Below are 21,882 nucleotides of genomic sequence, written 5' to 3'. Positions count from 1 at the left end.
GTACTCAGCCATCCCTGTGCCCTCTCCTGCCCAGGCCGCATTCTTCCCGGGTGTGGACTGGAACACGGCTTGTCCTCACTCTTCTAGGTGGATCAAGGTTCTTGTGTCTCCCAGGGGCCCTCAGGAGTCACCAGGTGGGGCAGGAAACCCAGCAGCCTCTTTAAATGATCAGAGCAACACAGCTCTGTGGGGCTCAGCAACTTGCCCCAGTCTCTGACCTGCTGGCTGTGGAGTTCTGCAGGGTTGGTGGAGCCACAGGGCAGGGCTGTGAGGTGCCACAGGAGCAAGACGCAGCATGCCCAGCACCTCCAGCTGTACTTTCCGCCTGGGCTGAGCGATTGTCTGATCACTTTGGTGAGGGTTGCTATCTGGTGCCTAAAAAAACACTTCCTGTGAATAGACATGGGTAGAAAAGGGCTCTTGTCCTTCGGTGGGTGGGGTGGGGTGTAGTGACTGCCTAGACTTTTCTTGGAGAAAAAATTGTTTTTGAATATTTTATATTCATCTGAAAAGAGTTACAATGAGAGAAACAGAGAGAGATCTTCCAACTGCTGGTTCTCCCCTCAAATGTCCCCCACGGCATCAGCTGGGCCGTTCCAAAGCTAGCAGGCAGGAGCTTCTCCTGGGTCTCCCATGCAGGTGCAGGGTCCCACATACTTGGGCCATTTTCTGCTGCTTTCGCAGGCTGTTAGCAGAGAGCTGGATCAGAAAGGAAGCAGCTAGGACACAAACCAGCACTCAGGGCATTCCAGCACTGAAGACAGTAGCTTGAATTACTAGGCTACAACACTGCTGACCACCCTCCCCCCAAAAATTCATATCAAATTGATAAACACCTATATTGTCAATTTACAGAGCTAAGTAAATGTGAACATAATTAATTGGGTAATAGCTGTATAATTATTTTGTCAAGCTTAACATATATCATTGTTTCCACTTAGTTACTAGTATTCTTAATTTGTTTTGTTCCTGTTTATAACTTAAACTGTGGATGCTATTTAGAGAAGAAACACGCCTTTTGTTATTCTAGAAATGAAGACCATAGGCCCCTGAGGTTATGGGTATGTCACTGTGGCCAAATGACGCCAAGGCAGAGGGCAGGTGCCCGGCCAGGCTCTCAGAAGCCTTGTTGAGGGCGACCTCAAGCCAGAGGGAGGAGATGGCACATTTGTCTAGTTGCTGGATTTTAACATGCGACATCCAACTGAACCCTCCCAATAACTGTTGGCAGTGTTATCTTCATTTCACTGAAGGACAGATTGAGGCCTGGGGCAGTGCAGGAGTCCGTGGTGGTGGTGATGGTGATCATTGCCCCACTGTCTCTCCCTAAACAAGATCTAACAGAATGCTTAAGATGTAGTGTTAAAATTCATGGCCATCTGGTCTACCCAGCTTCTGTTCTGTGGCCAACCCTTACAAGTTGGGAATGTTAAGGCTTTGGGAGTAAGGTGAGCAGCACCCCGCTGCTGTTTGGGGATCCCCATCCCACCACAGCACTGACATACCCTCTGTAGAACCCCAGTAATGCCATCCAACTTTCCCTCCATGTGCTGAGTGGCTAAAGGTTGCTGAGCCCATGGACCCTGGAGCGAAGCAGCAGACAGACCCACAGATGGGCTCTGCTGTAACCGCAGCTGGGAGAGCATCTTGCCTTAGACACAGTCAAGCTCCCTGGAACATCAGTGGAGATTGTGTCCTTCCTTCTTGGTGTCTCTTGAAGGACATGCGCTAGCAGGATAAGGAATCACAGCCGTTGTCACCATAGATTTGACCCTAAAAGGAGGCCTTTCTAGGACTTAGCCCCCAGAGGACAGCCTTTCCTCTCCCGTCCCTGTTTTCTCCTGTTCCCCATTCCTCACCCACAGAGAGTTACCAGGCTCTGGCACTTCCTTTCCATGCTGGCTCCACTCCGAGTTCTGCCCACCCGGCTTCCTTTCTGCTCCCCGGCTGGGTCTTCTGCTCTGCCAGCTTCCTGTCCTGGGAAGTATCACTGGTGGCCTGGACTTCCCCAGGGCAGCAGCTGGTTGCCTGGCAACCCATAACGGGCCTCTTCTGGGGTAGCTGCTTCTGATGCAGAGCCAGGGGCAGGATGCTAGAGGAAGGAAGCTCCAGGGGCCTCTGGGGTGTCTGAAAAGGTGGAAGCGGGGAGGCAGACAGACAGCTGGATAGATCAGCTTCCTCAGTGACTCACAGGGTCGCCATCCGTACTCCTTCAGAGTCCTCCCTTCCTGCTTCTGGATCCCAGGTGCCCAGGGACGAGGCATCTGCAGTCAGCTGTGGCTCTGTGGCTCTGGAACGACAGGTGCCTCTGCTCTCTGGAGCATGGCCAGCCTGGGTGAGGTCCACCTGGTGGTTTCTGCCAGAGCTGAACTCGGCCTGGCTATGACTCCAAGATCAACACCCTTCTCCAAACCCGCAGGTAGGCACAGACCCTCAGCACAGCTGCTGTGGCACTCCCAGCTATGTGACAGGATGAAACCTGTTATCCTCAGACTGATTGGGGACTGACTGTGTGCCTCTGGTGTTTTGATGCTAAGGCTGCACCATCCGCTCTCCTTCCCTCCCAGCTGTCTAGCCTGGGAAGAGCAAGAGGCAAGCGCACGCTCATTCTCCAAGAATGACGGCCACTCACACTGCCAGGCACCAGTTCTCCCATCTCAGATGGGCACAGGAGGTTGGTGCAGCGGCCATCATCAGGCCCTCTCCTGTTTGTCCTGTGCCCCCCTTTCCTCTGTTGAGAACTTCTTAGCGTGAGAAGCAGAAGAATGCTGCGTGCAGCCTGTCCCCACCCTATCCTTTTATACCGCTCTGGGGCAGGAAGAGAGGAGCAAGAGAAGGAGTGGGACCCCACCCAGGGTTAGCATTATTTCTGGTGTTTTCCAGAACTTTCTGGTTCATCATGTCAATCAAGGTTCCCATGATTTGACTGTGGGATGGATGATGGGTGGGCTTGGACCAATCCATCGTCTCCCTCTTCCCTCCTTCCCCCCCCCCACTCTCTTCACTGGATCAGAGCTGGCTCCCAGCAGTGAGAGGTGCGCCTCTCCCTGGGTCTGTGGAAAGATCTCAGGGGTGAGTACCCACTGTGCTCCCTGTGTGTTCTCTTGTGGTAGGGAGCACCCTGTGGCCCTCGACCTCACCACTGTGACACCTGACCTACTGTGTGTACCCCTGCATTAGGTCCTGTCACCCTTGCCCTCACATTCTTCTGCTTTAAGTACCTTCTCTCTCCCTCCCTTCCTCCCCTCCCTTTCCATTCCTCCTCAACCCAACACGCTTTGAAAACTCTGCTGAGTAGCAACTGTGGCTCTCTTCTGTTTGAGGTCCCTCCCAGACACCCCACCTTTTCAGTGGCATGGAGACCACATAGCCGGAGCGCCCATGCCCTGCCCAGGAAGTTTCACCACACTGGGGAATAGGAAGCTCCTTCCTGTGGTGTCCACTCACCCCACTGCCACTGTGTTCTTCCCTCCTGTGCTCACCCTGACCAAGCATGACTGTAGCTCTGTGCACTCCACAGCTCCTGCCTCCCTAGGGGACCCCCTTCCTTTCATCTATTCTCTTTGGAAAGCCCCACACCCCATCCCCTTCTCTCCCCAGGGCCCCTGCCAGTGCCAGCACCTACACAGCATGTCCCTCCAGGAGACGCCACTCACACTGATGACATCTTAGGTAGTGGTGTTCCCTATAGTTGCTCAGTCTACAACCTATGCTGCTGTACAAGACAGCCCTGCCTCAGACCTGGGCAGGTCTCTGGTCTCAGTCACTCTGAGCTGCCATTTCCTCCAGGGATGTCACATGGCCAAGGAAGGGCTGTGGGCTCCAGGCAGCACCAGGCTCCTGGTTCTATGCAGCCACTCAGTGGGAGGGCTGCATTCTGCACCAGGGCCCAGCGGAGCCTGGGTTTCCAGCTCCACAACCAGGAAGGGATGGTCCCAGGCATGACACAACTGACAAATGATACTGACACTTTTTCCTCTTTAAAAGAGGCCCACTGACTCCCTCCCCCCGCCACCTCATCCCATCCTGGTGCCTGACAGAGATGGACCCCAGCCTTAAAGCCAGATGAGAAATAGCTCCTCCCTCAGCTCCCCAGGGAAATTCAGTGCAGGAACTCCACCTGCCATTTTTCTTGTCTCTGTGTATGAAACAGCAGAGAGCTGTGAGGGAGTCAGCGCTCCAGTGACTGATGGTGGCTGTCGGGACAGGCTCAAGCCCAAGGTCAGGGGGCCGGGAGAGCCCAGTGAAAACCATGAGAAAGAGCAGTGACCAGCGCTGGCCTCACACAGACAGCACAGGCCCATTATGAGGCTAGGCAGGTACAAGCGTTACTGCCCTCGACCACAGATAGGTCTCCTGCATTTCCTCCCAGTCCTGCCAGCCAGGGCTGGCATTCAGGCGCTGAAGGTGGGTATATCTGGGATGCTGCAGCCCTGGGAGGGGGAAGGTGAGAAGTAGTGGAGAGGGCACGAGGTTAACAGAGAGCCTAAAAACCAGGAAGGCTACTGCAGAAGGTGACTTTTGTAGTCTAGGGGGCTCCCAGCAGAGGGGCTCAGAGGTAGAGGTTGTAGGAGTAGAGGCAGAATGGGCAACTGTGTGCTAGAGGCCACAGTTGAACCTCCCCCATCTCCCCTCTCTCGCTCCCATGGTCCTGGAGCAAAGCAGGGGCCTTTTCACGGTCTGCAGGCTCTGTGACTCCTGTCATCCCTTGGGATCCTGGGGAAACTGGTTCCAGAACATTCTGCAGGCCCCCAAATCCTTGCATACTCAGGAGCCTGACACAAATGGCCTGGTGTGTGTATCTACCCATATCCTTTAAGCCAATTCTGAATAACTTACATAGCTAATGCATTGTAGATGTTATATGCATAATTATTATGCTTGATTTTTAGGCAATAATGGCCAAAGGGGGTGGAGAGGAAAGGCCATATTCATTATGGAGTTTCTACCTGTGACTGGGCACTGCAGTTGCAGACACACAAGCCCACCATGCACCAGCCGACCCCCATCCTCGCTTGTGGATGTGCAGCTGTTTCACTGCAGCAGCACAGAGGTGCTGTTCAGGCACCTGACTTCCGCTGCGGGTTTGCCCCAGGTTAGACTAGTGGGAGCCCCAGGCTTTCCTTTCCATCCAAAAAGGCAAAGCAGAGTGCATGGGAGCTGGAGGGATGCTTTCCCAGGGACAACATGGAAGGCACTCCCACGAGCAACCCGTTGGTCACACATGTCCACACCTCAGCCAGTCAGTCCCCTATGTATGTTGGTGTGCCTTGGTGTGTCCACAGAGAGGGGCTGAGAGCACTACTTCTCCCGCCCTGGGCCCGTGGAAGCCACTGTGGGATTTGGAGCAGGTGAGGGTCTGGTGTATTAGGCCAGAGTCCCCTTGCCGGCAGGTGTGTACAGGGGAGGGGATGGACCACGTAGGATGACTACACACAGGGAGTCCAGCTAGGCCGTGTATCCTGGCCTGGCGGGAGAGTAGCTGCTGTAGCCCACACATAGGAAATACAGAGAGAGGAAGGCTGTGTGTTGGGGAGCCCCACCTCCTGGCAAGCAGGGAGAAAGCAGGTCTCGGTCAGGGTTAAGGGTCAGCTGAGCTTCCCAGGCAGCTGTCTGCTCAGTGAGGCCCTGTGCTGGCCTGCCACACTCACTGCTGTGTGTTGTGGAGAGCCCAATCCTGCTTTGCTAGCTGAGCAATCCCAGCATGATGTGGAGACTGGGGTCCCACAGGCAGTCCCAGGTCCCTCCATTCCCTGAAGGGTGGAGGGCCAGAAGCCACTTCCCCCGAGGGCAAGAGAAAGATGGGATGAGAATGTGGGGAGGGGCATTTTAGTGTAGAAATTTTTGAAACCCATGCATTGGGGGTTGGGGAGGGTCTTCCAAAAGTTCATGGAAAATGTATGCCGTAAGAAAAAAAAAGCTACACAGATTTGAAAATCTTTTGCACCAGTATAAATATTTTCCTGTTCTTTTTTCCATTTACTTTAAGCTATTTATTGTTTTTGTATTGAAAGGTAGAGTTAGAGAGGAGTAGAGAAGAGGTAGAGAGAGAGAAAAAAATAAGACAGGACGAGAGAGGGAGAGAGCTGGCTCTTCCATCCACTTTTCGCTCCCCAGATGGCTGCAGTGACCAGGCTGGGCCAGAGTGAAGCCTCGGGTCTGGAACTCTGTCCTATCACATGGATGGCCCAAGGACTGCAGCCATCTTCTACTACTTTCCTAGGGCATTAGCAGGGAGCTGGAGAGAAACTGGAGCAGCCAGAGTTCCAACTGATGCTCATATGAGATGTTGGCATTGCAAGTGGAGGCTTAACTTGCTACAGCTCCTGCCCGGCCAGTGACTTCCTGAAGGATACCTGGACATGCCAGACAGTGTGGGGTTTCTATTTATTAGCTCAGGTACTGATCAACTTGCTTAGCATTAGAAAGGGCAGCCTGAGACACAGGGACGTACAGGCCCTACGGCGGCCACACAGCTAACAAGCACAGGGCTGGCTGGGTCCTGGGCTCCAGCAGTCGGACTGTCTTCCAAGCCACCTCCAGACGCCGTAGAAGACACGCTTCCATTGCAACATGCTTCTCCCAAGCATATTGTTTGTCTCCATTTTCATGCATTTTATTAAACATTTCCAAATCAGGAAACATGGAAATATTTTTTAATAAGAAGAAAGAAAACATTGCACATTGAGAAACTGACTCCAAAGGACTTGCCAGATGAGCCATCTGGCTTTTAACTTAATAATCATTCAAAGTGGTGGACAGCCCTCCCCTGCAGGAAAACGGGCTGTGGGAAGAGGGGCAGCTGGCTTCCCTCAACCACGGTGCTCAAGCCTGGGCCCTGGGGCAGTTGGGGAGCAAGGAGAGCTGTGGCTACATGCGTGTGCACCCACTGCAGCTGGCACCCCCAGAAAGGCTGAGGAGGCTGCCTCCAGCTATGTGGCCCCATGCCTGCTTCCTGGGTCAGAAGTCCCCATGGAAAACTGGGAGAGGAGTTTACTAACTAAGCCGCGAGCCCAAGCGCGCAGCCCAAAGGCTTGTTCCCTGTGTCAGAACCCCGCAGGCCAGGTAGCCATGCTGTGAGTTGGAAATAAAAGACTGGATTTAGATTTGCCTTGCCAGCACTGTTACCTTGAATTCCCTGGTCCAGGGGAAACGTCCTTGTTTTCCTAAATTCAAGGCCAATTTTGGAAAAATAGGACAGCGTGTAGAAGAGGGGGAAACACGGAGGAAGGAGTGATGGCATGGGAACATGGGTGCCACAGGCATGGGGTCCCCAAGCAACATTGATTTCACATTTTAAGGGGCTTATATGAAAAGAAGGAACTGTTTTTCTCTTTGCTTTGATGCGGATTCGCCATGGCTGGAATCAGCGGCAATAGGCCTGCAGCCACTATCAGCGGGTTATTCCTCAGCTAACTTTGATTTTCAATGATGCCTTCTCAAGTCTGGCAAGGGTTTCTCAAATGCTTCTAAACTAAGGCGAGTCATACCCTTAGAAAATGGTGATTTCATCCCGATTTCCTTCACAAAGCTGGCTGCAGCTTACTGAGGACACGGGGTATGTTAGGAGCTGAGTGTGCTGGGGACCTGGGCAATACTCCAGGACAACGTCTGCCCACTCTATGATGGGCTCCTCTTTGTGCTGGCAGCTCCTTGTGCTACCCATTGTGGCAGAGACTGCACAGGGCCTTTCCTTCATTCACCCACTTGACAAGGGTTGATGCAGGGGCCAGGGGTTATGGAAGTGAGCAGAAGTTCTTTGCTTCACAAAGCTTCTTTGCAAATGGGAAGAAGGAGTGTTCATGGGCAAAAAAGACAACAGTAAGCTAGATACGCATGATGTCAGGTAGGGAGACCTGCTGGGCCAAAGAATGACACAGGACTGGAAGCTGGGGCCTGGTGGTGGCAGGCAGGGTGAGCAGGGAGCACCTTACAGAGAAGCTGGCATCTGAGCAAAGGCCTGAAACTGTACAATGAGAGCCTGCCAAACAGAAAGAATAGCAGGTGCAAAGGCTCAGAGACAGGAGTCATGCTGGGCTGTTGGAGGGGCTGATGGGCAGACTTGGAGTAGTTGGTGAGAACATGGAATAGAAAAGACACATCTATTTCAGTATAGAAAAACAACATTGAAATCCATGCATAGTTCTAGAAAAAAAATTATGTATTTTCAACCCATTAGAAGGACAGAGAGATGGAGATTGATGTACAGAGAGCTCTTCTATCACTGGTTCACTGCCCAAATGTCCACAGCGTCCAGGGTTGGATCGGGCCAAGCCAGGAGACCAGGAACCCATCTAAATCTCCCTAATGGGTGGCAGGGACCCAGGTGCTTGAGAGATCACCTACTGCCTCCCAGGGTACACAGGGGCAGGGAGCTGGTTGGGATTTGACACCAAGAACTCTGGGACACAGGTGTGCCAAGTCATGTCTTAACTGCTGTGTCTGACACCTGCCTCATACCTAGCTTTTTCATGACAAGTTTTCCTGTAAATTGTTTTGAAGATCTGTTTAATGGATACCAGCTGGGGGATGGGGTGGGCTGGAGGAAATTGACTCAGAAAGATCCCGGGGCTTGGGATGGAATAGGGGCTTGCTCTCAAGGCTGTTAAAAGCACCATGTCTGCTTTTGTTCAGAAAGATCCCAGGGAGCTTTGAGTAGAGATGGGACATGGCCTCATGTGTAATGACCGGACTGGGGCTGGGTAGCAGGTGTGTGGACACAGAGCTTGGTTGTATCCCAAGCTGTGTGGGGCTAGGTGGGAGGATGAGGGTAGCAGCACCAGTGGGGTGAGAAGTGGTAAGATTCTAGATGATTCTGAAAGTACAGCCAATAAGGTCTGATGGAAATAAAGGATTTACAGTATAGATAGTCATGCCAAGGGGTGGAGGCTGGAGCCCACGCAGACATCAGGACAAAGAAGATTCAAAGGAAAAGCACAGCATTCTCCTTTTTGCCAGGATGGGGGCCAGGACAAGGGGACTCCTTGGGAAGTGTCACACGTATCCATTGGGAGGCTGCCAAAGTCCATGCATATTACTCCTCACCGCGGCCTGGGGAGCCAGGCAGGCTGACTGTTGTTAGCTGCTGCTTCCCTAAAGAGTCAGTAGACTGATTGGTTCAAGGTCACAGAGATGGGAGGACGTGAAAGACATGGAGTTGGGCTGCAGATCCCATGTACCTTCTGTTCTGCTAAGGCTAAGGCTAAGCTTGCACACACACACACACACACACACACACACACACACACAGGAGTACAGTAACAGCACCCTAGCCATCACCTGGGTAACAGCCAGCATTCCTTTAGTTGAGTGTTCTAGGTGCCAGGCAATTTGTTTTAATTGTCTTAGACTATCATTTCTAACCCTCATAGTGACCCTGCATGACACGGCGCAAGTATTCCTCCCACTAAAGGTGTAGGACTAAAAACAAGTTCATACAGACACCAAAGACATCCAATTCAGACACAATCTGTCCCTAAGGCCTGTGTGTTGGGAGATACCCAACAGCCTGGGGGTGTTCTGGCAAGACAGTGTAGATGCTAGAAGGTGGTGTGGGGTTGCATGCAGAAGCCTCAGTTGTGTTGGGCAGGTTGTGGTAGGATTTGCATGGGATCTTGAAGGTCTGTCAGAGGGGTTAGGCATGACAGCGCCAGGCACAATGTGAGCACAGAAATGTGTGTGGAAGGGGACGGTAAAGAGGAGGCCGGAGGAAGAAGCTGAGGTCCATGGGCAAGGTGGTAAGAGGAAATCAGGCCAGCGAGTTGGAGTGGATGCCCCAGGAGGGTGGGGAAGGCGCCAGCAAGGTCCAAGGCCCCTCGAGAGTGAAGTCGGCTTCCCAGGGTTGTGGTCTTCAGTGGAGAACTCTGCCAGCTCAGGGTACGGAGCTCTTGTTGTATACTTGAGAAGAGGATGGAATTCTCTACAGGCCAGGCTCTGCCTCTCCCGGGGCCAACAAAGCAGACCGTCGTTCCACTTAGAGCTGTATGAAAAGAGTGAAAAAGGAAATCTAGTTTGAAACAAAAACAGTATTCAGAGGCCTCTTGAAAAGAAGATGGAGAAGGCAGCCGTTTCACTCTGGCTCTTTTCCATCACCCTGGAGCGGTAATGGGTCATAGCTCGTGTCAGGAAGCCGAGTTCTTATTAATGATGAGGGCTGACTCCAAGCCCAAGGAATTTGGCGGCTACTCTGACAGAAGTTTATCTGCCTGGGAGAACAGCTGAAGTCATTTGAACATGCTCTGCTCAATGACAGAGCACAGGGGCTCAGAGTGGGGAGGGGAACAAGAGCAGAAAGCCAGCAACATGCGCTCCGCAGTTATCTACCTTTTTGCAATGCAGAAGATCCATATTGCACAGGCAGCAGTGAAAGCCCATGGGGAGAAGGGTTGGGCGGGGACAACTGGTCATCCACAGGAAAAGCAATGGGCCTTTACCTACCTCACACCACACACACAAAAGTCAATTCCAGGTGAATTAAAGACGTAAAGGAGAAGGGTAGCTCTCTTAAGAGATTTATTTTATTTATTTGAAAGGCAGAGTGAAATGGAGCGACTGGGGAGACATAGAGACAATGATCTTCCATCATTAGTTCACTTCCTAAATTGCCACAATGGCCAGGGCTGGACTAGCTAGAAGCCAGAAGCCAGAAGCCAGAAACCTCTTCTGGGTCTCCCACATGGGCACAGGGCCCCAGAAACTGGGCCATTTTCTACTGCTTTCCCAGGTGCATTATTAGCAGGGAAGTGGATCAGAAGTGGAATAGCTAGATCTCAAACCAGCGTCTATGTGGGATGCTGGCATTTCTGGCAACAGTTTAACGTGCTGTGCTACAATTTTAGCCCTGAAAGGCAACATTTTTAAACACTCAAAAGAGTCTTATAGTCTCAGGTATGGAAGAATTTCTTTAAAAATAATATTAATCACTACTTACAAATGAAGAGTGCTAAACTCAATAACAATAAATTTCCTATTCATTCGATGTACTATTTTAAAAATAGGAAGGCAGGGCATGAGCTGAAAGAAGGTGGCTGCAAAACACAACCTAACAAAGTTCTTGTTATCTATAATATATAAACAACCCTGAGAATCCATCAGAGAACGATTAAAATAAGGCTGTAGGGAAATGCACAAAGTCATGATCGGCATTCCACGGAAGACATGAATGCCAAAGAAGCAAAGGACATATTAGCTTATTCACTGGTGTGCTAAGTTAAAGTCAGATGGTGAAACCAGACACCCTTTCACTGCTGGAAAGTCTGATTAGTACTGCCATATTGGAAAACAAACAAGCTGGCATTTTCTTTTCAAAGAGTTATTTATTTTTACTGGAAAGACAGATCAGATTTATGAAGAGAAGGGGAGACAGAGAAAAAGATCTTTCATCTGCTGGTTCACTCCCCAGATGGCCACAATAGCCAGAGCTGAGCTGATCCTCAGCCAAGAGCCAGGAGCTTCTTTTGCATCTCCCATGTGAGCACAGGGTCCCAAGGCTTTGGGCCATCCTCTGTTGCTTTCCCAGGCCATAAGCAGGGAGCTGGATGGGAAGTGGAGCAGCCAGGACACAAACTGGCACCCATGTGGGATCCTGACATTTGCAAAGTGAGGATTTAACCAATTGGGTTGTTGTGCTAGACCCAAGCTGGCATTTTCTAGCAAAGCCAAATATGCATATCTGCTAGAAACAAGTAAATACACCCTTAGGTACATCCCATAGAAACCGTTGCACAGTGCACTGGGAGCCATGATCAAAAGTGTTTGTGGCAGTATTGCTCATAAGAGGAAAAACTTGGAAGTCAACCAAATGCCTATCAATAGAAAATTATTTTAAAATAAAGATTTATTTTATTTGTTGAAAAGCAGAATTGGGGAGCAGGTGGTAGGGAGATAAAACAAGAGAAAGCTTCCATCTGTTGATTCACTCACCAAATGGCCACAGCTGCCAGGACTGGGCCAGACCCAAGCCAGGAGTTTCTTCTGGGTCTCCCATGTGGATTTCAGGGACCCAAGCATGTGAGCCATCCTCCATTGCTTTGCCAGGCACATTGCCAAGGAACTGGATCAGAAGTGGAGCATCTAGACCTCAAACTGGTGTCTGTAGGAGATGCCGGCATCCTCACAGGCAGCGGCTTTTACTTGCTATGGCCACAGTATCACAGCGTAGACATATGTTGAAATACAGGGAATGAGAAGACACCATAGCCAATGTGTCAACATGTATGTGATTCATGAAAGAGTTCATCACACTAGCTATTTCCCCATAACAAATTGGCCTGATCCTACCAGCTTTAAATAAAAAATGTTTACTATCTCATGGTTATTAGGGGTCAGAGATCTGAGCGTCAGCTAAAAACAGCATCTCCAGCTGGAGGTCTCACACGGGGTTGTAGTCATACTGTTGGCCAGGCTTGTGGTTGCATCTCCCAGCTTGCCCTATCTGCCTGCCAGCTCACTCAAGAGGTTGATGGTGCTCCCTTTCCCCGTGGGTGTCTCCGTCGGCTGGCCTTGGACACAACACCACGGTGGCTCCTCCCAGGGAGGAAACTGAACAGTCGAAGTCCATCGCCCATGTTCTATGTGTTAGATACAAGCTGCTAAGTCCAACCCACACGGAGAGGAAAGACTTCCGGAAGTATGATTCCATCAGGTGGGGGAGCACTGGGGCCTTGGAGAAGCCACCCACCACACCTCTGTAGTTTCATCCTGGTTCAGTGACATTCAGAATCACACTAAAACCAAATTATGTATAATTTAGGGACTTGTAGCTATGTGGCAGCACAGCAAGGAAAAACAAGGATGTGACAAACACGAAATGCAAGATCATGACTACCTCAGGATGGGGTGGAGGCTGAGATGGGGGAGAATGCACAGATGGATGCGACAGGTGGGGGTAGATGGAAGTTTCTGGATGTTTAATTTCTTTCTTTGCTCTGCTACTTAATTCTACATGTGCTTTCTTTGCTTCCTCTTTGGCTTGCTTCTCTTTGTTTTTAAGATTTGTTTGTGTGAATGGCAAGGCATTAAAGAGCTAGAGCTAGAGAGAGAGAGAGAGAGAGATCTTCCATTCACTGGTCCACTTCGCAAATGGCCTCAGCAGCCATAGGCATAGACAAAGCAGGGACCTGGAACTCCATCCTCATCTCCCACATTGGAGGCAGGGGCTTAAGCACTTGGGTCATCTTTTGCTACTTTTCCAAGCACATTCTCAGAGAGCTGGTTCAGAAGTGGCCAGTCAGAATCAGAATCAGTGCTCAGTACAGAATATAGGCTTTACATATGGTGGTTTAACCTGATGTACCATACAATGCCTGCCCCTTTGGTTCTCTGCCCAATGCTTGATTTTTTCCAAATCCCTTATGCACATACTTGGGGTCGAGCCTTCTGTTGTGTTGGCTGTCCCCACCAACTCCCACTTACCATGCTCCAGAGGCAGCTTCTTGCTAACTGACTGTAGTGTTTACCTCACTGTGTATTACCTCAAATCAGTGTGTAACCTGCTTGCGTGCATGTCTCTGCCTCTTTGGTTCTAGGCATTCTCTGTACACTTCTCAGGATGGAAACAGGAGATTCCCCCTCTTCTTCTCCTCCCTTCCTCTCTTCCTGTCTTCCCGTTGTCCTCTGATGAGTCCATCATCATTCTTGTTAAATCAGTAGTCACCATTTCCATTACTCAGTCAACACTAATTAACTCTCTTCCTAGGAAAACCTCATAGTAAACCAAGATCAGTTTTCTTTTGCCGCAGAACTTTTTCTTTCTCCTGGAGTTATTCACGACCACGTGTGTTCCTTTGCTTCGGTGTCTGTGTGCTGTGTGTGTTTATCACTTTCTTCAACCCCCAGACTCTGGCTGTGGTCTGTCTACATCTCTTCTCACGGAGTTGAGGCACAGCAGGTGTTGTATCCATGTCATCTTCTTGGAAACCTCTCCCAGAGCCTTCTCATGTGCTCGGATCTGGGCTGGCTTCCTGCGTGCTGGGGTATGCCATTTTCTGGGTGATCTCCTGGCCTGTAGCCAGCATCTCCTCCTGCCTTTGTCCTGGGGACCCTCCTTCTCCTGCGACCTTCTGGGGAAGGGTCCATGGGAGGCGAAGCTTTGGAGACCCTTCCTTGCTTGTCTGAAAGTGTCTTAGCTCTGCCTTCAGCCTTTCCAGGGTGTGCCGTCCCTGGTATGGAAACTGTCTTCCTTCATGATCTGGAAGGCTTTGTTCCATAGCCTTCCAGCTTCCAGCATTGCTGCAAAGAAGCCCAAAGTCACTTCCAGTTCTGTTTCTCCCAGCTTGACCTCTGTTCTCCCTGCTCCCTTGTGCTCTCTGGAAGCTTCCTCTTAGGTCTTCCTTCCTCTGGTGCTGGAACACGGCACAGTGACCAGGCCAAGATAGGAGCCTGTGCCTGCTGTCCACAATGGTTCTTTGATATAGAGAACTCAATTTTGGGACCTGGTGCGATGGCTCAATTGGCTAAATCCTCACCTTGCAAGCACCAGTTCATGTCCCAGTTGCTCCACTTCCCATCTAGCTCCTTGCCTGTGGCCTAGGAAAGCACTCAAGTATGGTCCAAAGCCTTGGGCACCTGCACCCACATGGGAGACCCAGAAGAAGCTCCTGACTCCTGGCTTTGGATCGGCTCAGCTCTAGCTGTTGTGACTGGGGAGTGAACCAGCCAACGGAAGATCTTTGTCTCTCCTTCTCTCCATAAATCTGATCTGCCTTTCCAATAAGAATAAAAAACCTTAAAAGAAAAAAAGTCTCATTCTCTTCAGGCCTGGAGGGTTTGTTTGTTTTGTAAGATTTGCTTATTGGAAATATTTTTATAGAGAAGGTAAGATAGAGAGATCTTCTCTGTACTGATTCACTTCCCAAATGGCCACAATAGCAGGAAGCTGAGCTGATCTGAAGCCAGGAGTCAGGAGCTTCTTTAGGGTCTCCCACAAGGATGCAGGACCCCAAGGATTTGGACTTTCCTCTGCTGCTTTCTTAGGCCACAAGTAGGGAGCCAGATCAGAAGAGGAGCAGCTGGGACACAGGAAACTGGCTCTTGCAGGTAGAGGTTTAGCCTGTTAGGCCACCATGTTAGCCTCAAGAAGAAATTGTTTCTTTTTTTCTTTCTTTTTTTTTTTAAGTTTTACTTATTTTTATTGGAAAGGCTGAGCTACAGAGAGAAAGAGAGAAAGAGAGATCTCCCCAAGTGGCCACAACAACTGGAGTTGAGCCGATCCGAAGCCAGGAGCCCTGAGCCTCTTCCAGGTCCCCCACACAGGTGCAGGGTCCCAAGGCTTTGGGCTGTCCTTGACTGGTTTCCCAGACCACAAGCAGATTTCTGGATGGGAAGCAGAGTAGCCAAGACATAAATTGGCTCCCACATGGGATCTGGTGTGTGCAAGGTGAGAATTTAGCCACTGAGCCAATACGTCTGGCCTGAAATTGTTTCTTTAATAGTTACTTTCCTCCTTCCTCTGCCTCTCCTTCTTTCTTCTTTCTGTCCCCTATTTGTTCTTCAACCCTTCTATTATCTACACTGATACCTGGAGGCACTCATCTCCTCCATTTTATGTTTCACTTTCTATTCTTCTGTCTCTGGGAGACCTCGATCACCTCCACCCGTCCAGGGAGATTTTTCGTAGCGCTCCCAGCCCATCCTGTGGGACCCGCGTCTGATTTTACGTCTCCTGTGACATACATTACGGGGTTGTTTTCCAAAGTCCCATGTAAAATGGCCTGCAAGCGATCTGGAGTCTTTTTGCCCCTGGCTGGGCTAATTGACTGACTCAGGGTGTGTCTTTCATGGGAAAGAATCCCTCAGATGTTTGCAGATTCCCAGTCAGCTGCTTATTTCTAAAAGCCAGAGACGATGAACTGTAGTTGTCAGAGTTTCAAAGGAGCAAAGGTAGACGTGCATGGTGAGTCCACCATCTTTAGCGCTCGTTTGTTTGAAAATAGTGAAAAGTTGTGGAAACCCCGTAGTCCCCACCCTGAAGATATGTGAACAATGCTACTGAGTACCCTGGAGCTCCCAGAAAAGCCACATCTTTTTCTCCTAGGCCTTTAAGGAAAACATGCAACCTGCCCGCTCCCCTCCCCCTTACCAAATTCTCTGTTGCAAAAATAGCATGAGATTAGTACGTGCGTTTGTGACATGTGTAAACCACTCTAAAATTGTGACTAGGTTAGCAACGTTTTCCCTCCTCTCTACTCCCACAGTCCTGAATCACCAGGCCGGCTCTCTCGCTCATCACTTCCTGCTTGGTGAGTTGCTTGCATGTCTTGTCTCCATGACGATGCTCCACGCCACAGCAGAGCAGGGGTGTGTCCCATGCATCTCAGCATCTTCTCTCGCCCGCCCCATGGGAGGAGAAATGGTGGAGATTTAGCAGAGTGGCCCTCTGAAGAGCTATGTCTCCCTCTGCTCAGTACATAGTTAGCCCCTGGGGAATCTGACATGGTGAATGAAAAAGGAACCCTCCAACCTATAAATGGACTTTTTTTTTGGAAAAAGGAGAGGGGACAGTCACTGGACATAGATTTTAAAAAGAAGCATTATCTGTTGCTTTGGACTTAATGCCTCTCTGGTGTCTGCCTCAGAGTGCCCCCATAGGAGCCAGGCAGGCTGTGAACCTGCAGTGTCAGAGGGGTGCTGCTGTACAGGCCAGGCCCACTGATTTAAGCCTCAGAGTTGGCAAGGAAATGAGTGAGGGGGTGTGGATGCTTTGGTGAGCCGCATGCACAGCAAAACCAGGAAGGTGCACAGAGGTGGGCTGCAAATCAGATCCCTGTCTTGTGGTCAACCACTTGGGGCTCTCCGTTGCTTCTTGCTGGGCACCTGCAATCTTTATGGAAGTTCTCACCGTCTAGGGCCCTGACGTCCTTCATTGCCATTATAGGAGGTTGCTAACACAACCATTCTCAGAGAGCAGGTGTCTCACGTTCCTTCTCTGTGCAAGAACTTGCAGTAGATAGATTTTGTGCATCAGATAGTTCTGTGACCTAAACATCAACACATCCTTCTGGCTGCCTCATCATGGCCCTGTTGGTACCTGCTCCCCATGGCACTTGGAGACCCCAACCCCAGCAATGGGCTCTGTCCCCACCCCAGCCCCACAATGATCACTGATATGCAGTGGGCACAGGCTTGGGGACAGGCACTGTGCTTGTTTATGGCCTGCTTCAGTGTAGTCCTTGGCAATGAGGGAAACTGAGTCATAAAGAGGTTAAGTCACTTGCCTGCAGCCCAGCAAGCCCAAGACCCCCTTCTCATGACTCGCCCTTCCCCCAAGCTCATTGTCCTTAGGGCTTTCCCCAAGACTTCTTCTTCCAGCAGATCTTTCTGTTTAAGATTTATTTATTTACATGAAAGCCAGAATTGCCAAGAAAGGGAGGGAGGGAGAGACAAGAGAGATATCGTCCATCCACTGGTTCACTCCCCACATGGCCACAACAGATGGGGCTGGGACAGGGCCAGGCTAAAGCCAGGAGCCAGGAGCTTCTTCCTGGTCCCTCACATGGGTGCAGGGTCCCAAGGCCTTGTGCCATCCTCCATTGCTTTTCCCAGGCCATTAGCAGGGAATTAAGCAACTGGGCCACAGCACTGGCCCTGGGGATGTCGTTTTGATGAACCAATAATTTTGTCTTTGACTCTGCCGTAGCTGTTTATGCGCTGCTGCTTGTGGTGTGGAGCTGCCATAAGGCTTCACGCTTCTCTGTCTCCCCCCACCACTGGGTCTTGCTGCTTCATAGTATTGGTTTTCCAGCACCGCCTCAACCCAGTGCCTGCTACTGTTCCTCCCAGCCAGAAGGCCCAAGACAGGAATAAAGAGACTTACACAGCCTAAGGGCAGGGCAGGAGAGCATGTAGGGACAGGTATCTGTCCCTTCAAGGCCACAGCAGAACTGGAGTGTGGTGTTAACAAACAGGGTCAGTCCCAGTTCTTGGGTTGGGGAGTGGAGGCAGAGTTGGACACTACGAGCCCAATGACTCAGAGAGGGACAGAGTATGGATCACGGGCCCAGTGGAAAAAAGCAGCTATGGAGCATCCCTGGGGAGCTAGGGACATGGAGGAGAGGGCAGGGAAGGTCATTATCAGCTGGGCTTTGGGGAGGAACTGTCTGTGCTTCAGATGTCCCCAGAAGTCCCAGGCCTCTGTCCTTGTACATACAGCCTTGCTGCTCCCATTCACGGTGGGCAGATGACTCAAGTGGGAGCTGGGCAGGGGCTGCTGGGATCATCTGGGGCTGGGCTCAGTTGGGTGGCAAAGGCTGCACCTGCTTCTCACCTGGCTACCCCTGCCTCCCATTTTCCATCTTCACAAACATCTTGTTTGCCATCTGCAGAGCACCCTTCCCTACAAACCTAGTCACCTTGCCATTCCTTTGCTCGGCGACCTAGAATCAGTCACTTCCAAGGCTCTGAAGTCAAAATCCAAAATTCTCTTCCCAGGCCCTCTGAAAATGGGACCCCCTGCTCTCCAAAGCAACCTTGGGGACTGATACTTGAAGCCCAGGATGGCTTGCTAGAACTGGCTCAGCACCCCTCCAGGCATGCACCTGTCACATCCCGCCTTTCTCTCAGTAGGCAGTGATAGAGGCTGGACTTGGCTTCAGTTACCTCCTGTGTCCCCTTGGGCAATTGGCCAACCTCTGTGTAGCCAATTGCTGCCCTGGAATATGCCTTTAGGGGTGTTGTGAGCATCAGAGTGCTGCATGCCAGGTGCACAGTGAAAACTGGTCCTCAGATGACACTCTGGGGTCGCCTGTCCCCCTCTGCCTAGCAGTGCATCTGCCTCTTGGGTTGTCTGTTGCTGCAGCCCTCTCCTAGGAGAGAGGAGGAAAAGCCACATTTACTGATGGCTCCCTGGGCAGTGGGTGGACCCTGCCTGGTGGACTCTGAAGACAGCGGCTGCCTTGCGTGTGGGTCTCCTTGTTCCAGGCCTACCCTAAGCAGCACACGTGCATTAACTCATCGAAGTTTCATGTAGAGCCAAATGCTGTGCATTGCATTTTTGAAGCAGCTTTCTGCTGCAACTAGCCAGGGTGGCTTGGTGTCCCAGGCTCTTAGTTTTCCTATGCAGATGCCTCCAAGGGGTTGGCTGGGAGACCGGGCCACTCAATGTTCCAGGCTGGTCACTCCTTCTTCCTCCATGGTATTGTCTTAGTCGGCTTGTGGTGTCCTAATAGAACCACACAGAGTGGATAGTCTGTAGAGAACATTAATCTATGTTTCATAGTCCTGGAGACTGAGAAGTCCCAAGGCCCAGGCAGGCAACAGCAGGCATGGTTGCCAAGTAAGGGCACAAGCTGGTGAGGGCCACTGCCCATTTCCAAGATGGTGCCTGTCACACTGTTCAATGGAAGGGGTGAGCACTGCTTCCTCTTGTGGCAGAAGGCGGAGCTGGCAGCCAGTAGCTGGAAGGCACAAGGGTGGGTGAAGGCGCTGGCAGCATGGAAGCCTCTCTTTATAAGGGCTATAGTTCCTTGCATGAGTGGAGGAGTCCTCCTGACCCAACCTCCACTTAAAGGCCCTATGTCCTAATAAAGTCATGTTGGCAACACCTGGATTTTTGAAACGACTGCCTGAAGGCATTGAACCCTAGAAAGCACCTTCTCTGAGTAGCCCTTGGGTTGAGCCATTACTGGCTCCTTTCTGGCCTTCTGCTGATGCCTGACTCCTAGGCTGAGTGCCCTGGGTGAGGGGAGGAGGTTGGGTGGCATGGGTAGGCATGGGGAAAGGGGATCATGGTAAGATGTCCCCGGCTGTTCCCTCCCGGGACAGGGCAGCACAGACGAGGAGGAACATGCCCTCATGGAGCCAGCTTCCACCAGACCCTGGGGCTTTGGAAGAGCCCTCCGCTTCCTTCGAGATCTTGAAATGTCTTTAATGATGTTTTTTTCCTGACATTTTCCCTGTCCAGGCGTGTGTGTGACTTTAGATTAATAACCTCCACATACGTTTAATCTGTCGGCTCTGAGGGGAGATTTACATCTTGTTGCTGCTTGAGTCCACTCAAAGCTCTCTCCCCTACATTTGGAGGCTGTCTACAGAATGGTACAAATCATGCCAGGACATTTTTGCTCCCCTGAGACCTAGGACCAAGCTTTGGGGGGGGAGGGACAGAGGAGGTGTCATACACAGGGCCTGGGTGGGTAATTTTCTCAGTGCCTTCACTGTGCTGGAGACATGAATATGTCCCCACTGCTGCGACCTCATGTCGCTTTCCCCTATGGTTTTGTCCTAGGCTTGAGACCCAGGAGTGGCAGCAGCCTCGACTAACTTTCTGTCTTCCCCCTTGGCAGGTACCATGACCAGCAGGATGTAACTAGTAACTTTCTGGGTGCCATGTGGCTCATCTCCATCACATTCCTTTCCATTGGTTACGGGGACATGGTGCCCCACACATACTGTGGAAAAGGTGTCTGTCTCCTCACCGGCATCATGGTGAGTACCCACCTCTGCCTGTTACCCTGCGCTCAACACATGGCCGAGAGCTCTGAGCACACATGGAGGGGCTGTCACAGCTGGGGGCTCGGGGCCTGCTGCTGTGGGTCAGCAGGCCTGCATGCATTCCCCCGCCCCCAGCATACAGAAAGGCAAACTGTAGTCATAGCCCACTTCTCAACCAGCTTTGCTAGGGCAGAGAACATGGTTCCGGGTCCTAGCACCCATCACAGCCCCCATGGAGCAGCTGGGGAAGTGGGCTACCGGTCTGCCCTTCTGCTCCCCACTCCAGCAAGCTGCCCGCTCTTCTCATTGCCCCTCCTCCCTGTCCCCTGGGACCCACAGGCCTGGGCACAATTCCTGATGAACTCACAGAGGGAGGGACTAGGGAAAAGAGCAACCAAACAGACGCCACAGGGTCCAGCATCCAGAACTGGCATTAGGGCTTTGTTTGCACCTGGCCCTGGGCCAGCTCTCAGCTTCCCCAGACCTTGGTTCCCACACATGCCTATGGAGTTGTCAGGCTCTGAGAGCTAAGTCCTGTCCAGCATGGGCACCTGGCAGGGATGTGTCTGTACTCCAAGTGCCCAGCAGGTATGCAGCATGCTTGCAAGGTGCATTTCTTGGCCCATCGTTCTGCTGCTCCCCCACCCACCTGCTCCAAGAGGTCTGTGTCTCTCAGATGCCCTTGTTCACACAGTATATTGAAAGAATCTGGGGGTGAGGGGACTCAGGTCAAGGTCCCGGGGCAAGGTGCTTGCTTTCTGAACCTCAAACTCTCCAGAATAGGTGGAAGGTCTGCCCACTCCTCTCTTGCACCAGACAAAATGACACCCACTAAGGTGCCTTGTGAGGGTGAGGCCCCTGAGAGTCCCCAACCTACACAGCTGTTCACTTGGGAGCAGGTGAGGCAGCCCCTTGGCTTTGCCATGCCTGGTGTCCAGAACCTCCAGCCCAGGATCTCAGAACACAGTGTCAGAGCAGTGAGGCTATCTCTGCACAGGCTGAGGTTTAAAGAGGAAGGCCTGTGACAAGGGCTGGAAACTTTGGAGCAGGAGGGAGAGACAGCCGGAGGGGCGGTGTGTGTGTGCGTGCACACACACACGTACAGTGCTTGCATGCTGTGGGGTCCCTAAACAGCTCTTCTCCCACCCCCACAGCTCCATGTCCCCTCTCCCCCACAGATTCCCTCCCTCCCCACTCTTTCAGAAAGGTCAGGAGCTTCTTCCTGTAGCAGGAAGGTGGGCTGTGCGCCTCCTGCAGGTGCCAACTGACACCTCCTAGGTCTGAAGGTTCCTCTCCCCAGGCTACTCCCCAACTAGGCCTATTGTCCTCTCTGGCCCTACAGAGCAAAGGAGGCACCAGGACCGGAGAAAGAAAGAGAGAGAGAGTCCATGGATCTCTGGGGCTGGACATAGCCCCCCTCCCCGTTTTCTGTCGCAAAGCCAGGGCAGCCCACGC

At 51.5% G+C, this 21,882-nt stretch overlaps 1 protein-coding gene across 6 annotated transcripts in view; it reads left to right on the top strand.

Moving 5' to 3' along the window:
- The window catches only part of LOC101528235 (small conductance calcium-activated potassium channel protein 3), a 218,587-nt gene that overhangs the window by 174,334 nt on the left and 22,371 nt on the right, over window positions 1-21,882 (top strand). For 5 of the 6 annotated variants that reach the window (XM_058660360.1, XM_058660362.1, XM_004588974.2 and 2 more), the window contains 2 exons: window positions 16,194-16,238; window positions 20,280-20,421. In XM_058660360.1, the coding sequence (XP_058516343.1) occupies window positions 16,194-16,238; window positions 20,280-20,421 (187 nt within the window). The remainder of the gene's footprint in view (window positions 1-16,193; window positions 16,239-20,279; window positions 20,422-21,882) is intronic. The other variant, XM_004588975.2, reaches the window with a different exon arrangement.

The sequence above is a fragment of the Ochotona princeps genome, chromosome 2, assembly GCF_030435755.1.
Source record: "Ochotona princeps isolate mOchPri1 chromosome 2, mOchPri1.hap1, whole genome shotgun sequence".
Lineage (NCBI taxonomy): Eukaryota > Metazoa > Chordata > Mammalia > Lagomorpha > Ochotonidae > Ochotona > Ochotona princeps.
This window is presented reverse-complemented; position numbering and strand designations above follow the sequence as displayed.